General features: G+C 42.9%; 1 protein-coding gene across 2 annotated transcripts in view; it reads right to left on the reverse strand.

Moving 5' to 3' along the window:
• Nucleotides 1-9,645: 9,645 nt before the first annotated feature.
• The window catches only part of CYP11A1 (cytochrome P450 family 11 subfamily A member 1), a 290,559-nt gene continuing 279,870 nt past the window's right edge, over nt 9,646-20,334 (reverse strand). For both annotated transcript variants that reach the window (XM_078685069.1, XM_078685068.1), the window contains exons 8-9: nt 16,073-16,264; nt 9,646-9,793 (exon numbers count right to left, since the gene is read on the reverse strand). In XM_078685069.1, the coding sequence (XP_078541195.1) occupies nt 9,680-9,793; nt 16,073-16,264 (306 nt within the window). In that variant the 3' untranslated portion in view covers nt 9,646-9,679. The remainder of the gene's footprint in view (nt 9,794-16,072; nt 16,265-20,334) is intronic.

The following is a 20,334-nucleotide window of genomic DNA, read 5'->3' on the forward strand; positions in this document are numbered from 1 at the left end:
TGTGTGTGTAACATATTTTAAAAAATTAACGTATTCCTGTGTAATGTAAGTGGGGCTAATGTATAGCACTCTAATACCTTCGGGTTAAGGTGTCCTGTATATAGGCACCCCAAAAGGTAATAGCATAAAAAAACCTGTTGTTACAAGGCTGCTATATAACATGTTTTTTAACAGCAGCTTGATGGATGTGCATGCAAAAAAGGCGAAGTGAGGAATTTGTTATGAACATGACACTGAAGGTGACCAAAGAGCTTCCATATCACGTTAAGAAAACAGAGATGGACACACACAGAAGTAAATACGTAGAGCTAAACAAACTAGTGCATTGCATAGAGAGATAGGCAGAGGCTGATAGGCATGTAACTACATTGACAGAGGCAAGCAGAACAGTATGAACTTCGCCAGGATACCCTCTTTTGGTGATAGTACGCTATACAAATCTGCATAACATCACATATGTACACACACAGATTAACACAGCCATTTACATGTAGATGGACATATAAATGCATTGATATGTACACTGACACATGTAGACAGTTGCGCATACATGCAAAAAGAGACATACTTCTTCATACATAAGAGAAAGGTACATACGAGATGGACACATTTTTTAAAATATATTTTCTTTTAATTCAAGAAAACATGAACCAGTACATTCATTTTGTTTATCCTTCACGTACACTGGATCACATTCAGTATTATAAATTGAGCAGAACATCCACCATTCCTGGCAAAAAAGATATTAATAGTACAAACAATTGGAAAAGCAATCAGTACTATGCGTATAATGTATAAAACTGTAGTGCAACCTACAACAAAATCAGAACCCTTTGCGATTCCTTAGTTAGTGAGAAAACATTAACTAAAAATTTTAAAAAATATATATTTTTTTGTAGTAACTTTCACTCTTAAATTTAGCTCCACGCCCTTTTTCAAGGATTGAAAAGGTTCAATTCTATACTTTTGAGCAACTTTACGCTCAGATTTTGTGAATAGCCAAAAGTAGTACATTTACTCAAAAGTGTGAGAGTAAATTATGTGTAGATTCACTCACAAGTGTAATTTACTTTGTGAATATCCCACATACATATACTTATCCTGACACTATATTGGTAGCTGATGTTGTGGATACAATATTTTCAAAAGTCAATTTCCTCTACAATATAGTGAATCACAAGCCACCCCCAGGCAACAATAACCCAAGCAGTCACACAGAAAGAAAAAGGCGAGGGCACACCTTTAGCAATATAAAACAACAAGAGATCAGCATTTTACTTAGACAGAGAGTGTGATCCAGGCACTAATACTGCGACGAATGGTACAGCAGCAAAACTTCAAAACTTCTAAGACTATGACACCGTAGTGGCCAACCGAAGTAAGGAACAATGAAAGAGGAACTTGAGCAGGAAAGCCTTATTTTTCGTGCATTAGCAAACATTGTTACAACGTTTTTGTCTAGTACAGTGCTTCATTTGGTAGGTAGTTACAAGTAGTGGAGCTTTGCATTCAGTTTTGATCACCAGAACTTTTTTTTCTTCATGACAAGACTTTGTACCAGATCAGCAGAGAGAAAAACAGAAAGGGATAAAGAAAGAGGAAACAAACAATAGGACAACAGGAGAACAGAAGAATGTAAGAGTGTAAAAAACCTGCAGGAGTATCTTAAAGAAACAGGTAGGGTGGTGGAAGAAAGAGACATGATGTGGAATCAAGACTATGAAACCCTGAAAATCACCAAACCTATTATTCAGTAGTCAATGTGACGAGCTTGTTAGAAAAAAAAAATGGACCCTTGCATTTACTTTTATTTTTAATAAATGAATCACTGGTCTAATAGCACAAAATCTGGAGAGTAATATAATCAAGATTATATGAATATTCACAGCTGTTGCCCCAGTGCTGCAGCTTGCATCACTCAATATATAGGGGCAGATTTACAATTACTGGCGCATCCCTGCATATCGGCAAGGATGCGCCAGTAATTGTGCGCCGCAGCTCCGCCACCCATGATGCGCCGTATTTACAATGCGGCGCACCATGGGGCAAAAACGGCACAGATGCGTCATGCATATGTGCCGTAAAATCGGCGCATTGCTGGAGTTGCGTCGCAAGCGTGACGTAGCTCCAGCAATGATCAGTGGGGGGGCTATGTGTACAATGCTGCGTCAATCCTTACGCCTGCTTCAAGCAGGCAAAGGGTTTTGACGCAGCATGGGCCCAAAAGTGACTGAGTGAAATCTTGTAGATTTCACTCAGCCACTTTTGGGAGGCGTTCCTGTGATGGTACGCCTCTTCTGGCGCAGGGCTTTACAGTGTGACACATCTGGGAGATGCGTCACGTTGTAAATACCCCGCACCACGGTGTATCTTTTGCGCCGCCGCTGCGTCACAAAAGTGACGCAACTGCGGCGTAAAAGTGGCGCAAGGGGCTTGTAAATCTGCCCCAAAGTTGTTACTTTTGATCAGCCCATTTCTTATATATCCATTACCTTTCCTTAAAAAAAACAGACCATACCCTTCTTTTGGCCAACCGGTTTAGACATAATATCTGTCCTATGATATCAAAGTTGCACAAAGGATAGGCAAATACAACATTCAGTAGAAATGATCTTAGACTTCTTTTTTTTTTTTTTTTTTAAAACCTTTATTTATCTCATGCATAGTACACAGCGTCTGCCTACAACCACTACGGGCCGGCCGCTATAACAATCAACAACATTCCAGGTCGTTTTACTATGCGGAAAAGCTAAAAATAAGAGCGCTACGGTGTATTAGCAGCAGACATAAGAAGAATAACGTAGGTTTCATTTTATAAATTTAAAGAGGTGTCATACATTCAGACCAGACAACCGAAAGGGCGAGCCATACGACATAGTATCAACTAAAGGAGCAGCAATAGTTAGGATTTGTGCGTTGAACATTGTAGGCAGGATACAGAAACACTATACTTCATTCCGCGCCAGTCAGTGCCCACCCAGCCAATATATCACTGCAGGATTCACTTGCAAACTTAACCACTATATAGCAGGACATGAGAGGGCACATTCTTACAGCAGGAAGAAAGGATCTAGTGTCATACAATAAAGCAAGTTTTACGTGGAACAAGCCATGTAGGAGAATACAGGCCCTCTAAGAAATATAATCGGGAAGGGAAAACAGGATATGCGAGCATTCAATGGCTATGTGCTAATATCAACGCCGTACACACAAAATCCAATAAACAGTGCATACAACATAAGCACAGAGTGCTAAATCCTACCCAAAAAGAACACCACCCGGCCCCCCGTCTGATCTAAAATATACGAAAAATAAAAAAAGAAAAAGAAATATAAAAGGAGAAACACAATCGTGCAAAATGGGCGCCACCCCGGGCCAGGCATCCCGCGGCTAATAATACAGAAGAAAGTAGAGAGCTGGCGAGAAGAAGGGTATGGCAGTCGCGACGGAGCATCGAAACAAATAAAAGTGGCATAGCGACAGACCCCAACCCACTCATGCCAGAGAAGCGAGGACAGAAGCGGCACCGCTATAAAGGGATAGAAGAGGGCCATAGAACCAAAAAGAAACATCTAAAAGACCCCACCCACCCGTCCCACCCCGCACCCCTGCAGAAGGCTACGGCCTACCCTCCAAACAGCGTGCCTGTCGCCCTAATCCGAAACCCGAAATATAGCAAAGAAAGAAAGTAGAATAAGGAGACAAAAAGAAGGAGAAAAGGAAATATGAAACAAAAATAAGATGTGAGGGAGGAGCCAGAGGATATGAACAAACACACTCGGCTACGACCCTCCCCCGGCCAGCAAATGAATAATTACCAAATCAATGCTACACCTTCACATACAGCAAAAACCGGCAGGGGGGGGGGGGAGAGGGGGAAATTTTAACGGTTCACAATGTCGAGAGTACAAGCAGCAGTGCAACGAATAGATAAACCAGCAGTCTATCAGTGTCTTGCAACTCACCCCCAGCCCTTCCTAATCACGAAACCAACCCAATAAAGGATAACATGGAGCGGACCACCCAGCACAGAATAATCGTAATGTTGACCAGGGTTACGGCAGTGATGTCGAGTAGGGAGAGCCACCATACTAATGGAAAACAAAAAGTCAATGAAGCAAGTCAATTGTAGCAGCAACGACAGGGCAAACAAAAGCAAGCCGGAGTCCAGTTTCGCATTTCGACAATGCAAAGGTACCCCACCAGGACAAAAGCTCGAATCCATCGAAGCGGGAGCAAACAGCGGTCCACCATAGTTCCCAATAGTGCGGGAAGGAGCAGATCTCCGCGTCGTGTGCAGGCCCTCGAAATCCGGGCGGTGAGAAAGCGGAGGTTCAAAAGCCACCGGCCCATCAAGCGGCCGAAGAACAGCGACAGCAAATCCTGGCGCAGCCGAAGGGGGCAAAACAATGGAGGCATCAGGACGACAGGGGTGCATGAAAGAGCGACGACCCAAAATGGCGGCGGGTCGCATGGGGTCGGCAGAAGCACCGGGGGCCAAGACAGCATACAAGGACATCAAGGCGTCCAGGACATCTCCAAGCGTGGGCGCTCGAGCACACGCCCAAGCCTCCGCGCAATCCGGCCAGCAAGGTTCGTCGGTGCAGAGCGGATCACCCCACACATTGTTGGTAGCCATTTTGTGAGTTTCGCCGCCCCGCACTCCACCGTGGGCCCCCAAACAGTTCCCAAATGTAGGACTTTACAGACCTCCGGAGGTTCCCAACGATGGCACACCGGCACAGAACGGGCCGGCGCTCAATGGGGGGGGCCCCCTCCGGACAGTGGCGGGCCCCACAAGCGAGAGCCAGGCGCGGGGTCCAGGGCTACCGGACAGAACAAAGGCGAAGGGACCCCTTCACACAGTCAGCCCCCGACACATCTCGTCCCCCTCCAGCCGCACGGTCCACAAATCGGGGCCGGTTCAGGATCGCCGGGGCATACACACAACGGCTCCCACCAGTGGCTCACTCTGGCGGCCGGGGCCGGCAATCTCAGCACCGCCGGTCGGGTCCCACAGGCGGGGTCCCGGTCTCGAGCGCCCGGAGGCCCCAATCCCACCGAGGGCACAGCTGCGGACCCACAGCACGCAGGAGCCTCCGGACCAGACGGTGAGTAAGAGTGGGTCGTTAAATTCCAAAATCTGTAGTGAAGTATCGTCGCAGTACAGGATATAGTGCAGGATATTCGAGGTTGGCTGGAGGGCCGACGGAGCCGAGCTAAAAGGCGGCCATTACGCTCTCGAGCTAGGCTCCTCCCCCAATCTTAGACTTCTTGATTAATGCACAAATGTGAGAAATTGTCAGCCAAGCCTCATTAATACAAGGTGTCTCACAGTAGCGGAGCTGAATCAGCACAGGATGTCGCAGAGAGGAGACTGTTGCACATGTACATGGGCAGGGCTTTAAGTGGGCTGGATCCTGCTGGTGCTCAGTACCGGCAGTTCTAACAAGCATTTGCAATGCAATAGGTCTCGCATTAGGAAAATTTGAGCTTTTGGTATTGTAAAAGACACATTTTTTTTTTGCATTGGTTTTGAAAATAGCGAAAGTAATAGCTTTGTCATTGACAATGCCAATAGTTTTAACTTTTGCAAATGTGACACCTATAGCATTTGTAATGCAACATGTGTTGTATTTACGTGACTTAGATGTATTGATATTACAAATAACAATGGCTTTACATTTTTTTAAGAATTAATACTTAAATAAAAGCTATTGTAATTTATAATGGCAATACCTTAAACTTTTGTGAATTACATTTGTGAAGATTATGTTCAGTGTATTTTATTGTGACGAAAATCTAAGAACAGAAGTGAAATATTAACATCTTTTTGTTACATTTGTAATAAAGCTTGAAACATTGAGAGAACATATTTGAACCAGGTGTTGTTGAATGGTTGCACAGATTGATGCTGTGGTGGCGCTGAGTGATGTTGTTATGGCGAACGAGTGATGCTGTGGAGTTCAGTGATGCTGTGGCGTTCAGTGATGCAGTGGTAGCACATGGTGATGGTGTGGTGCCCCTGAGTGATGCTGTGCGGAGTGATGCTGAATGCAATGCTATGTTATGATTTGCTATCCTATGTTTTGTTATGCTATGCTATGCTATGTTTTGCTATCCTATGCTTTGATTTGTTATGTTATGCTATGCTGTGTTTTGTTATGCTGTGTTTTGTTATGCTATGTGTTGGTATGCTATGTTTTGCTATGCTATGTTTTTTTATGCTATAATGGTTTTGTTATGCTATGCTATGTTTTGTTGTGTTTTATTATGCTATGCTCTGTTTTGCTATGCTATGTTTTGTTAAGCTATGCCATGTGTTGTTGTGTTTTGTTACGCTATGTTTTGTTATGTTATGCTATGTTTTGCTATGCTATGTTTTGTTTTGCTATCCTATGCTGTTTTGTTATGCTATGCTATGTTTAGTTTTGCTATCCTATGCTTTATTTTTTATGCTATGCTGTGTTTTGTTATGCTATGTTTTGATGTGTTTTGCTATGCTATGCTTTGCTATGCTATGTTTTGTTATGGTATGTTTTGTTATGCTATGCTATGTTTTGTTGTGTTTTATTATGCTATGCGTTGTTTTGTTGTGCTGTGTTTTGTTGTGCTGTGTTGTGTGAGGGTGGGTGAGTGAGGGGGTGTGTGAGGTGAGTGATGGGGTGTGTGAGGGTGAGTGAGGGGTGTGTGTGAGGGTGAGTGAGGGAGTGTGTGAGGGTGTGGGTGATGGGGTGTGTGGGGGTGGGTGAGGGGGGTGTGGGGGTGGGTGAAGGGGTGTGTGGGTGGGTGAAGGGGTGTGTGAGGGGGTGAGTGAGGGGGTGGGAGGGATTGAGGGTGAGGGATTAACAGACTAGAGAGACGACTGTGAGATAAGGCGCAAAAGAAGGTTGAGTACTGAGAAAAAAGTGAGAGAACGAGAAATGCAAGAAAGGAAAGAGAAGTGAAACTAAGAGCGAGTCGTGGGAGGGGGAAGAGGAGAATGTGAGGCAAACAGCAAATACGAAAGAGAGGTGGAAGAGGAGAGAGAGTAGAAAAGAGAGAAGAAATAGAGAGAGCAGAAAGGAGAGAAGAGATAGTGAGAAAAAAATAAATGGAGCAAGAGAGAGAAGTGAAACCAGAGGATGGGAAAGAAACAAGAAGAGGCGGTAAGAGAGACACATAGACAAAATGGTGTGGAGAATAGGATAGAGAGAGAAAGAGAGTGAAATGGGAGAATTGGAAAGTCGGGCGGGGAGATGGCAGGCAGATAGAGAAACGACAAGTGGGAAGGTATGGAAAGAGAGACAAGGAGAGGGGACGACAGCAATGAAGGAAGGGGAAGACAGTGGGGAAGGGAGTGGGAGATGAAGAATATGGAGGAAACAGTTATAATGTTGCAGCAGGCACAGATACCCTTTATGCTCTTTTGAGTGAAGCAGGTAAATAGACTGCGCACATCTCTCTCTCTAGCAAGTGCACGAACAACCAGAGTTACCCTGTTATTTGTATACTCTAATGTACCCTTAATGGGTACAAACGGATCTGATCAGCAGGTGGCTTAACCCATAATCCATTTCAAAATGCAGTCTGTTGTGATCAATTAAGCCAGAAAGCAAGACCAGATTTACTAGCACATTTATTCTTGCTGAAAATTTCTTGGGGGGGGGGGTTAAACATAATTGTGGAAGTTCAATGTCAGATTCTGCTCCTCACCTCCGTCGTAGCTCCACCTCTTGAACCCCATTATTTGAGATACCATAGTATTTGTTGTCCCTTTTTCCAGCGCTGTGGATTAAGTTGTCAGAGGGTGCGTGGGAGCGAGCTCATTTCTGGCCACTGTAAATGATGCCCTTTTCAGGGTGCATGGGAGGAGCTACCGGAGACCGGGGGTGGTTGATGCCTTCTGTAGGTGAAGGGGGTGACATCCTCACTATACACACGGAATAGATACCCTCCACGGTTTCAGTAAGCTCGCCGGTGTTAACCTGAGTAACCCGTCCTCACTCCCTGGTTTCCCCGAGCCCTCACTCACATCTCCGCCGGCCCTCGGCGCCCCCTCGGCTCTCTCTTCCCCTCCATGGCTGGCACGCTCTGTTGACAGTCACCATAACTAAGCAAAGGGCCCCAACCCCCGAGCCCGCCGTCACAATAAGAGTTCGGGGCGGGTCCGGCGGCGTAACGTTACTACAGGGGCGAGGCACCGAGCCAGAAGAGGAATCTGACATGTCACTATTGGCACGCCAGGGCGGTGAGCAGACAAAATGAAAGGATAACAAATTACGTCACTTTGGGTTAGGCGGGAAGGCGGATGAGAAGGGGCAACTGACAACTTGAAAATGGACCAGTCACGAGAGAGAAGGAAGGGGAGTGCGTGGCACTAGAGCGGAACGACAGTTGGACAGATCGCTCTGTGAGTGCTTGAGCCCAATTAAAGTCTCGGACAGAACGTTCCGAAATCAGCCTGAATTGATATTTAACAAGAAAGCTGTTTAACTTACTAGTTTATTCGGTTAGGCTAACGTTCACTTACCACAGAGTTGCTAGGTTTGCAGATTACTTGTGTGTGACACCCGTACTCGTACGGGTGTCTCCGTAAACAGCGCATAACTTAAAGCTGTTTACGGTAATAATTTGTAAAGCACAAACAATGGTGATTGGCCCATGCTGCCGTTTTTGCTGGGGTGCACGACGCACCGTGCAGTTAAAATGATAGCGTACCAGAGAGGGAGCATGTCTTAAAGGAGTTCTGCCTCCTGATTAGCTGTTTAAATAAACACGGAATTGAAACCTGTGGTGCGCGCGCACCACAGAGGAGCCGACGCGGGAATCAAAACCAGTGGTGCGCGCGCACCAGAGGAGCGGAGGCAAGGGAGCGCGAAGACGCCGAGACGAGGTAGGGGATGTGTGTGTAAGCGCCGGGGGGTACTCTGTGTATGTGTGCGTGCGTGTGTGTATGCTCGGGATGGGGTTCTGTATGTGTGTGTGTGAGTGTGTGTATGCGCGGCGGGGGTGGGCTTGACTGTATGTGTGTTGTGCATGTGTTGTGAAGAGCCTGCCGGAATCGGAGCGCGTGTTCACGCGCGCGACCTGATCCGATTCCGGTAGGCTCCGTGCGCGTGCCAGTCTCTTGTCTCCAAGTCTCGCTACTCCTTGAAAGCTGACACGATAGCAATAGTCTCGCTTTGCGACAGCAGGGCCTTCGCCCCCTGCAATCGCAGGCGCGAGACCTAAAAAGCAGGTACTGAGACCGGTCTCTATCGGGCTCTCCATTTTGCCCTCGCCATCAGAGTTTTAAAAATGTCTTCACTCTGCAGCAGTGCCACCCTTCACTGTCTGTGATGTAACTTCAAAGAGACTCGTTATAGTTCTTGCACAGTTTCATCATTTCAGTACTGAAGCATTTTAAATATTATATACAACGAAGCCATAGTTATTGCTTATTTAGCTGATGCAACTAGCACTCATTGACAAAGCCAATAGTCGTGGCTTGTTGTAGGTGTAATGTTACATGTTGCATTATATATCTGGATGCAATGACAGAAGCATCAAAATGCTAGTCGGGCGGCACACTATGCTAAGCACACACAGATTTTTAGCTTACGTGATTTTAAGCCACAGCCTTAATTATATTGACCACGCCCCTTTGAGACCCTCCATTTTTTTCATCCCACTTTGGAAAAAACTGTACATGGGGAAGTCATATAAGAGGCAGTACAGTGAAATGGATCGGTTTTGAAGGGATCAAGATGAGATCGAAGGTTGTTTTCACTTCTGCTTCTTCTTCGACTTCTATCCTGAAGTGCTCCAAGAGCTGTGGAACAGAAGAAAATAAGTCATACTAGGAAAGGACAATCCATGTGCAATGATTCTCTTTCTATGACCAGAGCAGGTTATTCCTGCCTAAGGAGTTCTCTCCCTTTGATGCTACGTACTGGTGGTGTGCAGTGTCATGCTTTCTGGATGGCCATCATCATTTACTACATATGAAGTTGTGCTTCTAGTTTGTAAACTTGCCTTTGGTGACTTGTGATAATTGGAGAAATAGTGCATAATTTGGCAGCAGAGGAAGTAAGTGTAAAAGGTGTGAGAAGACACAGGAGGAGTTACTGCAGTCAAAGTAATCTTAGACAATCGTGTTTTTGAAGTTACACTGCAATCATGTTGTGGTTTCTAACAGGATGGCCAAAGATTAGTATAGATGGGCCTGTCGTTAAAAATGTACTTGTTTTCACTTCCAGTAATCACGGCTTAGTAATCAGCCCTCATTTAGAAGAAAACAATATTTTCCTACAGTGCATGGGACATTGACTATAAGTAAATTGATGTCCATAGAAATAAGAACAGCACAAGGCGTGAATCCCAACATCGTTTATCATGAAAGAGGGATCAGCATGGCTTTCTCATCCAGACCTATCAGAAGACAAGGAGACCAGGGCTTGAGCAGTAAGGACTGTCCCTTGTTCTTCAAACCATCCGAGTAAAATGAGGCACCACTGCGTGCTAAGGTGTCTTTTGTGTCTGAAGATTACCCTTCAATCATGAATGAACTTTACAAGACTTGTGTGCCACAGAACAAGCACTTGCTGAGCGAGTGCTTGCAGCACTTTGGCAAAGTGACAGTGCGTCCACAGAAGGACTACAATCTCTAGGATGTGCAACAGTGCTATTGTTGTATACTGTACATATTGTTGTTATCTATGACCACGAGATGGCACGTGGCTTTTCCCTGTGACATCTCGTGACAGTTTCTGGCTGTTGTGCACATGCCTTTGACTGCATCTTTTGAATGTACATGTTGGGATCTGTGGTTTAGAACTATGCCATTATGAACTGATGCACTGGACTTCCTAAGACGTGTTTCCAATAAACTCCTGCTTCTTTCAACTCCTTGAGTCTTCCAGTCTTTCCTACACTGGCGACGAGGGTAAAAGGACGTTTTCATCATCATACTGAAGATTTCGTCAACAAAAAAAAAAAAAGAGAATAATTTTCAACTAATCTATTCCTGGCTTACTCTATCTGGAGATCTCCACAGCGACGCAAGCGGACTCTCGCAGCTACTCCGACGACTCGCTCGTTTGTTTCGGAGGTATTTAAATTCATTTTCATCGTCTTTTCAAGCTTTGAAAAATTCCTTCTAGCGCGAGTTCCCAGCGCGAGTTTCTGTCTGCCCTTCGAACTTCTAACTCCACGCGCGCATGCGCGAACTTTGTGAAAAGCGTCTTCACGTCACGCGCTGTCAAAACAAGGGCAATCTCCTCTAAAGAGAAAGCAATTTCCATGGCGGCCATCTTGAGTTGGTAACTTTCATCGGATTGTTATCTTCCTCACTGTTATTTTTTTACTTTCAAAGCCGTTTTGCTTCCTAGAATTCATTCTACACAACAGTCTCTCAACTCGACCTCATTTAAAGGTATTGTTTCAGCCAGCCTTATATTTAAAAATACTCTTGTTAAAAAAATTTTTTACACATCCAAATAATTGTTTTACATCAACAATTTTGACATGAGTGGAATTGTTCCTCCCCCTTCGTTTTTGGCTAATAAAGGTGACCCCCCCATGGAGTGGGAAATATGGGAACCTGTTTTCCTAGCCTATGTTGAGGTCATGGATGGCACCGAATGTGAACCTGAGAGGAAATTATCTCTTTTAAAACATTGCCTAGGGGGAATTGGATTAAAAGAATTCGTCACTCTTCCAGCCTTAACTGATCCTGGACAAAAAAATGTGTATGAATGTGCAGCTGAACAATTAAAAATCAGATTTGGAAAGAAAAAGAACATTGTTATGGAGAGATTTATTTTCTATTCTCGCAAACAATCAGCAGATGAACCGATTGATGATTTTGTATCATCTCTCAGATCTCTTGCCGCGACGTGTGATTTTGAACACATAACCTATGAACAGGTATTAAGAGACCAAATACTGATGAGAACGAATAATAAAAAAAGTCCAGGAAAGACTTTGGACAACCTCGGATATGTCTCTAAATGCAGCCATTGACATTGCCAGGTCGATTGAACATTCCGAGAAATTTGTAAAGGAGATAAGAGGGAATGAAAAAGGAGATGTTTTTAGCGTTTCTAAAGAAGGAGAGAAATTCAGGAAACCGTTTACTTCTAGAAATGACTTTGCTAATAATAAGAGTGACTCAAAGTTTAAGTACACTAAAAGCGATAAGAAGAGCAACACTCAGTGGATTTGTTTCAGATGCGGAAGTTCAAATCATTTAGCAAATTCTAAAGCTTGTCCTGCTCTTGATAAAATGTGTATGAAATGCAATAAGAAAGGACATTTAACAAAATTTTGTAAATCTACTACCAAAAAAGTCAACATTGTTCAAGATTTTGACGACTATGATTCCAATGAAAATGATATCAATACTGTCATTAATATTTGTGGTAGTGAAGGTGTAAGTAAATTCCCATCTTGTGATGTGACTATAGAGGGAAAGACAATTAACATTTTTGTAGACACCTGTGCATGGTATACATTATTGGGTTTAGATGTTGTAAAAAAAAATTGGCCCAACAAAGTTTTACTTGAGTCTGACATTTCTCCAGGGGGTTATACTGGACATAAGATTGAATTAGTAGGTTATTTTTGGGGAAAAATCACCTTCTCTGGTGAATCCACATATGGGAAAATATATGTCGCTAAGTCTGGGCAGCCTCTGTTAGGATGGCCACACCAGGATCAATTGGGCATTAAGATAGACCCTAGAGCTAATCCTCCTGTTTACTCTGTTGCTAACAACAGTGATCCTGATCGTAATCTCATGCTTGATAATCTGAAATCTGAGTTCTCTGATGTTTTCAGTGGGAAACTCGGTCAGTTTTTGGGTTTTAAACACACTATTAAACTCAATGATGGTGCTGTTCCTGTTCGGCACAGAGTCAGGAACGTTCCCCTCACCTACAGGGATAAACTGAAAGTTCTTCTCAAAGACTTGTGTGACAAGGATATCATCGAGCCCATTGAGTCCTCCCCGTGGGTTTCCCCGATCGTCATTTCGGTCAAATCCAATGGCGAACTGAGGCTCTGTGTTGACCTTCGCAGTTTAAATAACTCTATTTGGGTAGATGCTCATCCCTTGCCAAATTTGCATGAGATGGTTTCAACATTAAGAGGTGCTGTCATTTTCTCATGTATAGATTTGGCAAGCGCATATCATCAAGTCGTTCTAGATGATGATTCCAAAAATCTGACGGCTTTTATTACGCCAGAAGGCCTCTTTAGATATAAGCGCATGCCTTTTGGATTGGCTAGTGCCGCTTCCGTCTTTCAAAGACTGATGAAAGAGACACTTGAAGGGTTAACAGGAGCAATCGCTTTTCAAGATGATATTCTTGTATTTGGAAAAAATGTAGAGGAGCATGATATAAATTTAAGGAATGTCATTTCTGCTTTGTCCTCTAAAGGTCTTACTCTTCGCCTTGAAAAGTGTAAAATAAGAGAAAAAGAAGTTGAATACTTGGGACATTCCATTAGTGGTTCTGGGATCAGACCTAAGCAAAAACATATAGAGAGCATCATTAGAGCCCCAGTCCCTGTTTCAAAAGAACAATTGGTAGCCTTCTTAGGATTAATAGAATTCTATGCCAAATTTATCCCAAATTTTTCTTCCAAAGTTGATTCTTTTAGACCACTCCTAAAGAAGAACGCAAAGTTTTTATGGTCTGACGTAATGACAGAGGCATTTCAGAATCTTAAAGCGTTTGTTGTGAATGCACCCTGTTTAAGACCTTTTGTTATTGGAAAAAAATGTACCATCATGGTAGATGCAAGTAGCACAGGGTTAGGAGCTGTGCTCATGCAGAATGACTGTGGGAAAGAATGGATAGTCGCTTATGCTTCAAGGGCTCTGAGGGATGCTGAAAGACACTATTCAGTTATTGAAAGAGAGTTATTGGCGTCAGTTTGGGCAGCCGAACATTTTAAAACATTCTTGTGGGGAACAAAATTCACCATTAAGACGGACCATAAACCTCTCATTTACATGATGGCACCAGGTGGAGGTCGAACCTTATCAGCTCGCCTAGCCAGGTTGGCATCTAGATTACAATCTTTTCATTTTGAGATGGTGTATGTAAAAGGGAAAACTAACATTCATGCTGATTGCATGTCTAGGTTGCACACTTCTTGTGATGTTCCATGTGATGATGATGAATGTGAAGTAGCCTTCACTTCGCAAGACATCATGCTAGTGTTTGGGGAGAAGTTTGATTTGAGTAAGGAGTCCTGGGCAAGAGAAATGGAGAAGAGTGTTGAATTGACTCAGGTTAAGAATTACATTCTACAAGGATGGCCTGAACAAAGGAAGTTCTCAGGTGATATGATGAGTTATGCCAAAGTTCAAAACGAGTTAGCTGTTGAAAATGGGGTTTTGATGAGGGGTGATAAATTCATCCCTCCTTTTACCTTGAGAAATACTATTATTAGTATTGCCCACGAGGGGCATTTGGGAATCTCTTTTACTAGGAGACGCATAAAAGAATTTTTTTGGTGGCCAGGAGTGGACGGTTGTGTAGAACATTATATCCAAAAATGTTCAGAATGCACTAACAGTGATAAGTCTGCTGTTCCTTTGCGTCCTGAACCTTGTCCTGTGGAGTATCCTCGTGGTCCTTGGCAGAAATTAGGTCTTGATTTCATTGGTCCATTTTCTGTTCTACCGGAGCGTGAAAGATTTGGGATGGTTTTGATTGACTACTTCTCAAAATGGCCAGAGGTGAAAATGGTTAAGGAGATAACAACTAGGAGTGTAGTAGAATTCTTAGATGAAGTGTTTTGTAGAGAAGGAATTCCAGAAGAAATAGTAACGGACAATGGACCACAGTTTACTAGTAAGGATTTTCAATGTTTTATCACCAAATGTGGGATTTTGCACAATAAAATAGCTGTATTCCATCCTGAAGCCAATGGCCAGGTTGAAAGATTTAATAGAGTTGTGAAGGAAGCAATCCAACTTTCTGTTAAAGGCCAATTAAATTGGCGTAATGCCCTTCAGTCTATGTTATTGTCTTACAGGACATCTCCCAACTCTGTCACTTTGATTAGTCCGTTTGAACTTTTAAGGGGTCGGAAACCCAGTACTCGCTTAACTCCATGGTGGCTAAAAAGAAGTTTGAGTGACAATGGGTTTTTTTCAAAAGTAGATTATGAATTGGTTCGAGACAGAGTTAGTGCATATAAGGATAAGATGAAGGAAAGGATGGAAGCCAAGCAGGGACCCGCTAGCAAACATATCATCTCAGTTGGTGATTTTGTTCGTATTAAAAGAAAGGAAGGTGTTTTGAAAGGGGGTCAAATTTGGTCCCGTCCCATGGAAGTTATTGAAGTTTTCAAGCATGCCGTCAGAATTGAGGATGGGAGTGTTTGGAACTTGAACAGAGTTTCTATATTTAAAGGGCAAAGTACGCTTGTGTCAAAAGATGGTGGTAACACTTTATTCAAAGGAAGTGATGCTGTTGTACCAGGCGATGATAGCAATGTTTTTCTTGATTTTGAATCTGGAAATGTAGGAACTTCTCCAGGGAGTCTTTTGAGTGAGAATGGAGACCCTGAGGTTGTAAGGACCACTCCTTTTACTGTGGCCTCAAAAAATTGTTCTAGGCCTCATCGTCTTCCTGAAAGATACAAGGATTTTGTCATGAATTAATATTTTAGGATTGTATAGGTTATTGTTTTTTCCCTACTAGGATTTTGTCATGTATTAAGATTTTAGCACTGTATAGGTTTTGAGTTTTTTTTTTTTTTTTTTTTCATTACAGGAAGGGAGGTGTGTTGTATACTGTACATATTGTTGTTATCTATGACCACGAGATGGCACGTGGCTTTTCCCTATGACATCTCGTGACAGTTTCTGGCTGTTGTGCACATGCCTTTGACTGCATCTTTTGAATGTACATGTTGGGATCTGTGGTTTAGAACTATGCCATTATGAACTGATGCACTGGACTTCCTAAGACGTGTTTCCAATAAACTCCTGCTTCTTTCAACTCCTTGAGTCTTCCAGTCTTTCCTACAGCTATACACTTTCAAATGTTAAGAGACATTATCTGTTGACATTTACATGGGTGATGCTTACATGAATCAGAAAAAGATGCATCTCCATTTCTGCTATACGACGCCCAAGACACTGCCGGGGTCCGAAACCAAAGCCAAGCCCTCGGAAGTGGCTTGCATCCCTCTCCAGCCATCGCTCTGGGTTGTATTTCTCCGGCTCGACAAACACAGTGGGGTCGCGTCCCATTGCGTAAAGGCCAACCTGCACCAGTGTCTGAAGAAACAAGAATGAATAAACAAAAGTTGTCGTAGAAATCCATAAGGTTAGGGAGTTAAACTTCAAGAATCTCCTGGCATAGGCTAGAGAGCAACTGATTGCACTTGTTCTATTATACTATATTAGTTACACCTTTCCTTCTGTTCACAGATAGGCAGACTTCACCCAGTGCTAAAGTGAATTTAAATGCATTGATAAAATGTTTTGTTTTCATGCAAGTCATTTACATTTTTTGGTTTATGTTCACTTTCGTACTTTAAAATCCTTACTGATCTGACACCAGCAAAGTCATAAATAAGTGAAGAGTGACACTCAGACGCACCTACAGGTATTTAAAGTTCATTCGGCCATGATGTAGTTTGAACCCACAGCTAAATGTGAACAAAATGTACCACCCATGAACAAACAGCTTGGAATGTCTAGGGGCACGTGTACTGCACCCAGTCCAAGTGAACTGCACTTGTGAACTGCCGCAGAAAGTTTTTGGCATTCCAGTGGCTAACCAATTTAGCTGAGACATGGAAGGACATTTTTGATATGGACATTCCTCAATTTTATTGCAAGATAAGAGGCTAGCGCTATGCATAGCTGTTTGTTGCTTTGCTCCTTAGCACAGAACTGTTAAGAACAAAACAGCCTAACAACAGTGAAATTAGGTTCATTCTTTCAGCTGCATAACAACATAGCATCATTGCTGTGCACCATTCTTTGTCTTTGGAAGTTACTAATCAAGAATTACATAGGTTCTAACTAAACTTCCTAAACCTCTGGGAAGAAGGGTGATTGAGGAGGTTTTGGGTAGAAACACATGCGTTAAGTGGTATAATGCAGTAAGAAAGGGTGTGCGTTATTGCTTCCAATGTCATTAACCTGGGGATTAGAGGGTCATTTTTTATTTCAATAATATTGTGAACTTGAAACCTGCATGGTTGTGGTAGCACAAGTTAGGAGTTATGATGGATATACAAAGTGATGCATATAGACAGTATGCAAGTGTGAATAATTACTTATATTTGAAAATATAGGAAAATAGCCAAGATGTTCAGTAGAGATCATGTAAGTATTGAATTGTAGTTTTTCTGCTGTGCATGTGTGAAAAAGTACTTCTGATGCAGGAGATTGGTTGAATAATCTTCTTTATTAAGAGACAGGTAATACAGCGTCCTACCCACATGAAAGCCAGCAGCAACTCCCCGTGATGCTAGGCAACTAGCCTACATTCCCTAAACATTCTAGATTGCTCTAATGAAATGAATTCCAAATGACAACAGCACAGTCTCACTTAAATTATGCATTACAAAGCATTACTACACACCTTCCCCACCACAACATATAAAAAAACAAATAAAATGAGTATGAATAAACAAGTTTACTTCAGTACATAGTCACGTAACTTGAGAGGACTTTTGTGAGTAAGTGTGCTCTTTCGAAGAGGAGTGACTTCTTTATGATGAACAATGTCTTGACCTTTGTTATCAGACAAACTTGTGCGTATTGGAAAAATTCTGTTCAAATTCCAAATGCAAACTGCATTGAGAAACAATTTAGTCACCACAAGTGGAGAAGAATATTTCTTGCCACCAGTCTTAAGAGGTAACCTCACTCTCACACGATCACCGACACTGTCAATAGTGCGTTAGACAGCATGTCTTTTGTCAAAATTTACTTTTCTTTTGATAATTTTGCGATCTTGACGAACACACCAATCATCATCTTTTTAACTATTGTTAAAATCAATCAATCAATCAGAACATTTATAGAGCGCGCTACTCACCCGTGAGGGTCCCAAGGCGCTGGGAGGGGGGGGGGGCGTTACTGCTCGAAGAGCCAGGTCTTGAGGTGCTTCCTGAAGGAGAGATGGTCCTGGGTTAGTCGTAGGTGGCTGGGGAGGGTGTTCCAAGTCTTGGCCGCCAGGTAGGTGAAGGATTTTCCTCCGGTGGTGGATCTGCGGATCCGTGGGACGGTGGCGAGGGCGTGGCTGGTGGAGCGGAGCTGGCGGGTAGGCGTGTAGAACGTGAGGCGGTTGTTGAGGTATTCGGGGCTCAGGTCGTGGAGAGCTTTGTGAGCGTGGGTTAGGAGTCTGAACGTGATCCTCTTGCTGACGGGGAGCCAGTGCAGGTCCTTCAGGTGGGCGGAGATGTGACTGTTTCGTGGGACGTCCAGGACGAGTCGTGCAGATGCGTTCTGTATGCGCTGGAGTCTTTTCTGTAGTTTGGCCGTGGTCCCAGCGTAGTGGGCGTTCGTGCGATGGCTGCGAGGGGGCTCATGTAGACATTGAAGAGAGGCTTTCTTTCTCATCTAAGTCTGAAACATATATGTATTAGGAATACCACCTCTGAAAAGTTCAAAAGGAACCTTCTCAGTAATCGAGTGTCGAGTTAAACGATATACCATAACTCTTTCAAAAATAGCAGATTTCCAGTCACAATTTTGTTCTTTAGCTAATTGTATAGTTTCTTTAAGCACACGGTTGAATCTCTCTACCATTCCATTTGATTCTGGATGGTAGAGAGAGCAACGCTTATGTACGATGCCTTTTTCGCTTAAGAAAGCTTCCATTTACTTTGCCACGAGTTGAACACCGTTATCAGTTAACAGTGACTCAGGAAGACCTTCTCTACAAAAGATATTATCCAGAAATTTTACAACGTCTTTGGTTTCTATGCTTTGCTATTTCTGGCCAATGGGAAAACATGTCAATTAGGACCAAAACATAGAATTGTGCACCTTTTGAAGAGACTGGACCTAAAAGATCTAAAGCAACATGTTGCCAACAACTTGTAGGAGCTTCCCGTATAGCCATAGGTTGAACTCTTGTTTTACAAATCTTGACACAAGCACTACACTCAATGCAATCTCTAACCATACGCTCAACCTCAATATCAATTCACAGCCACCAAAAATGCAGACAAATCCTTTCCTTAGTCTTAGAGATACCCTGATGGCCCATGTGAGCTAAATGAATAATCTTTCCTCTAAGAGAACTAGGAGGAATCAAGCGAGTGCCTCTCCAAAGTAATTCATCTTTCAAAGAAAGTTCATTGCGAACATTCCAGTACTTCTTGACCTCTTTGTTTAGGAGTCTAATGCTTTTCCAACCACTAGAGACAAGCTTGCACACATCAATTAAAAATTGATCAAGCTTAAATGCCTGTTTCCACTCAGATTCAGAAACAACTCCATCCACAATTTCACATACTTTAAAATCATCCATTTCCCAGGTGTCTTCCAAATCAAGACTATCACTAACACCCGGCTTTGAGACTAGGCGAGATAGACAGTCAGCTACCTTGTTATCAATGGCAGGTATGTACTTGACAACAAAATCATTGTCTTGTAGCGCTATGACCCACTTACATATGCGAGACAAAATAGCATCCAAAGATTTTTTCCCAAAAACGTCCTTTAAGGGCTTGTGATCAGAGTGCACAACAAAGTTTGTACCCCATAGAAACTTCTTGAGCTTCTTTATTGCCCAATAAATGCACAAAGCCTCTTTTTCTATGACGGAAAAAAGAAGTACCGGACCCACAAGAGCTCTGGAAAGAAAAAGTATAGTTACTTCATTTCCATCTTTTATTTGTTTAAGAAGGGCACCTAAACCATGGGAACTTGCATCTGTAATCAAGACAGAGCTCAAAGAAGAATCAAAGCTTTGCAAAGATGAAGCAGACGATAAAGCCTTTCTAATCCCTTCAAACTCCAGCTGACATTTTGAAGACCACGAGAACATTACACCTTTCTTTAAAAGAGATCTCAGCTCAACCGTACGTGAAGCAAACTGAGGCACAAATTTATTATAATATTCTGTAATGCCCAGAAACATTACCAGATCATCCCTAGACTGCAGACAGGCAAATCAACAATTGTCTTGACGAAACGCTCTTTAGGTTTGACACCTTCACTGGTCAAGCAATGGCCTAAATAATCAATTTCTGTAAGATTAAAAATGCACTTGTTTTCTCTTAAAGTTAGGCCTCTTTCACTGAAGCTTTCCAGTACACATCTTAGTCTAGCATCATGTTCAGTTTGAGAAGATCCAAAAATCAATCCATTGTCCTGGTATA

Source organism: Lissotriton helveticus, chromosome 3_2 (assembly GCF_964261635.1).
Source record: "Lissotriton helveticus chromosome 3_2, aLisHel1.1, whole genome shotgun sequence".
Taxonomy (NCBI): Eukaryota; Metazoa; Chordata; class Amphibia; order Caudata; family Salamandridae; genus Lissotriton; species Lissotriton helveticus.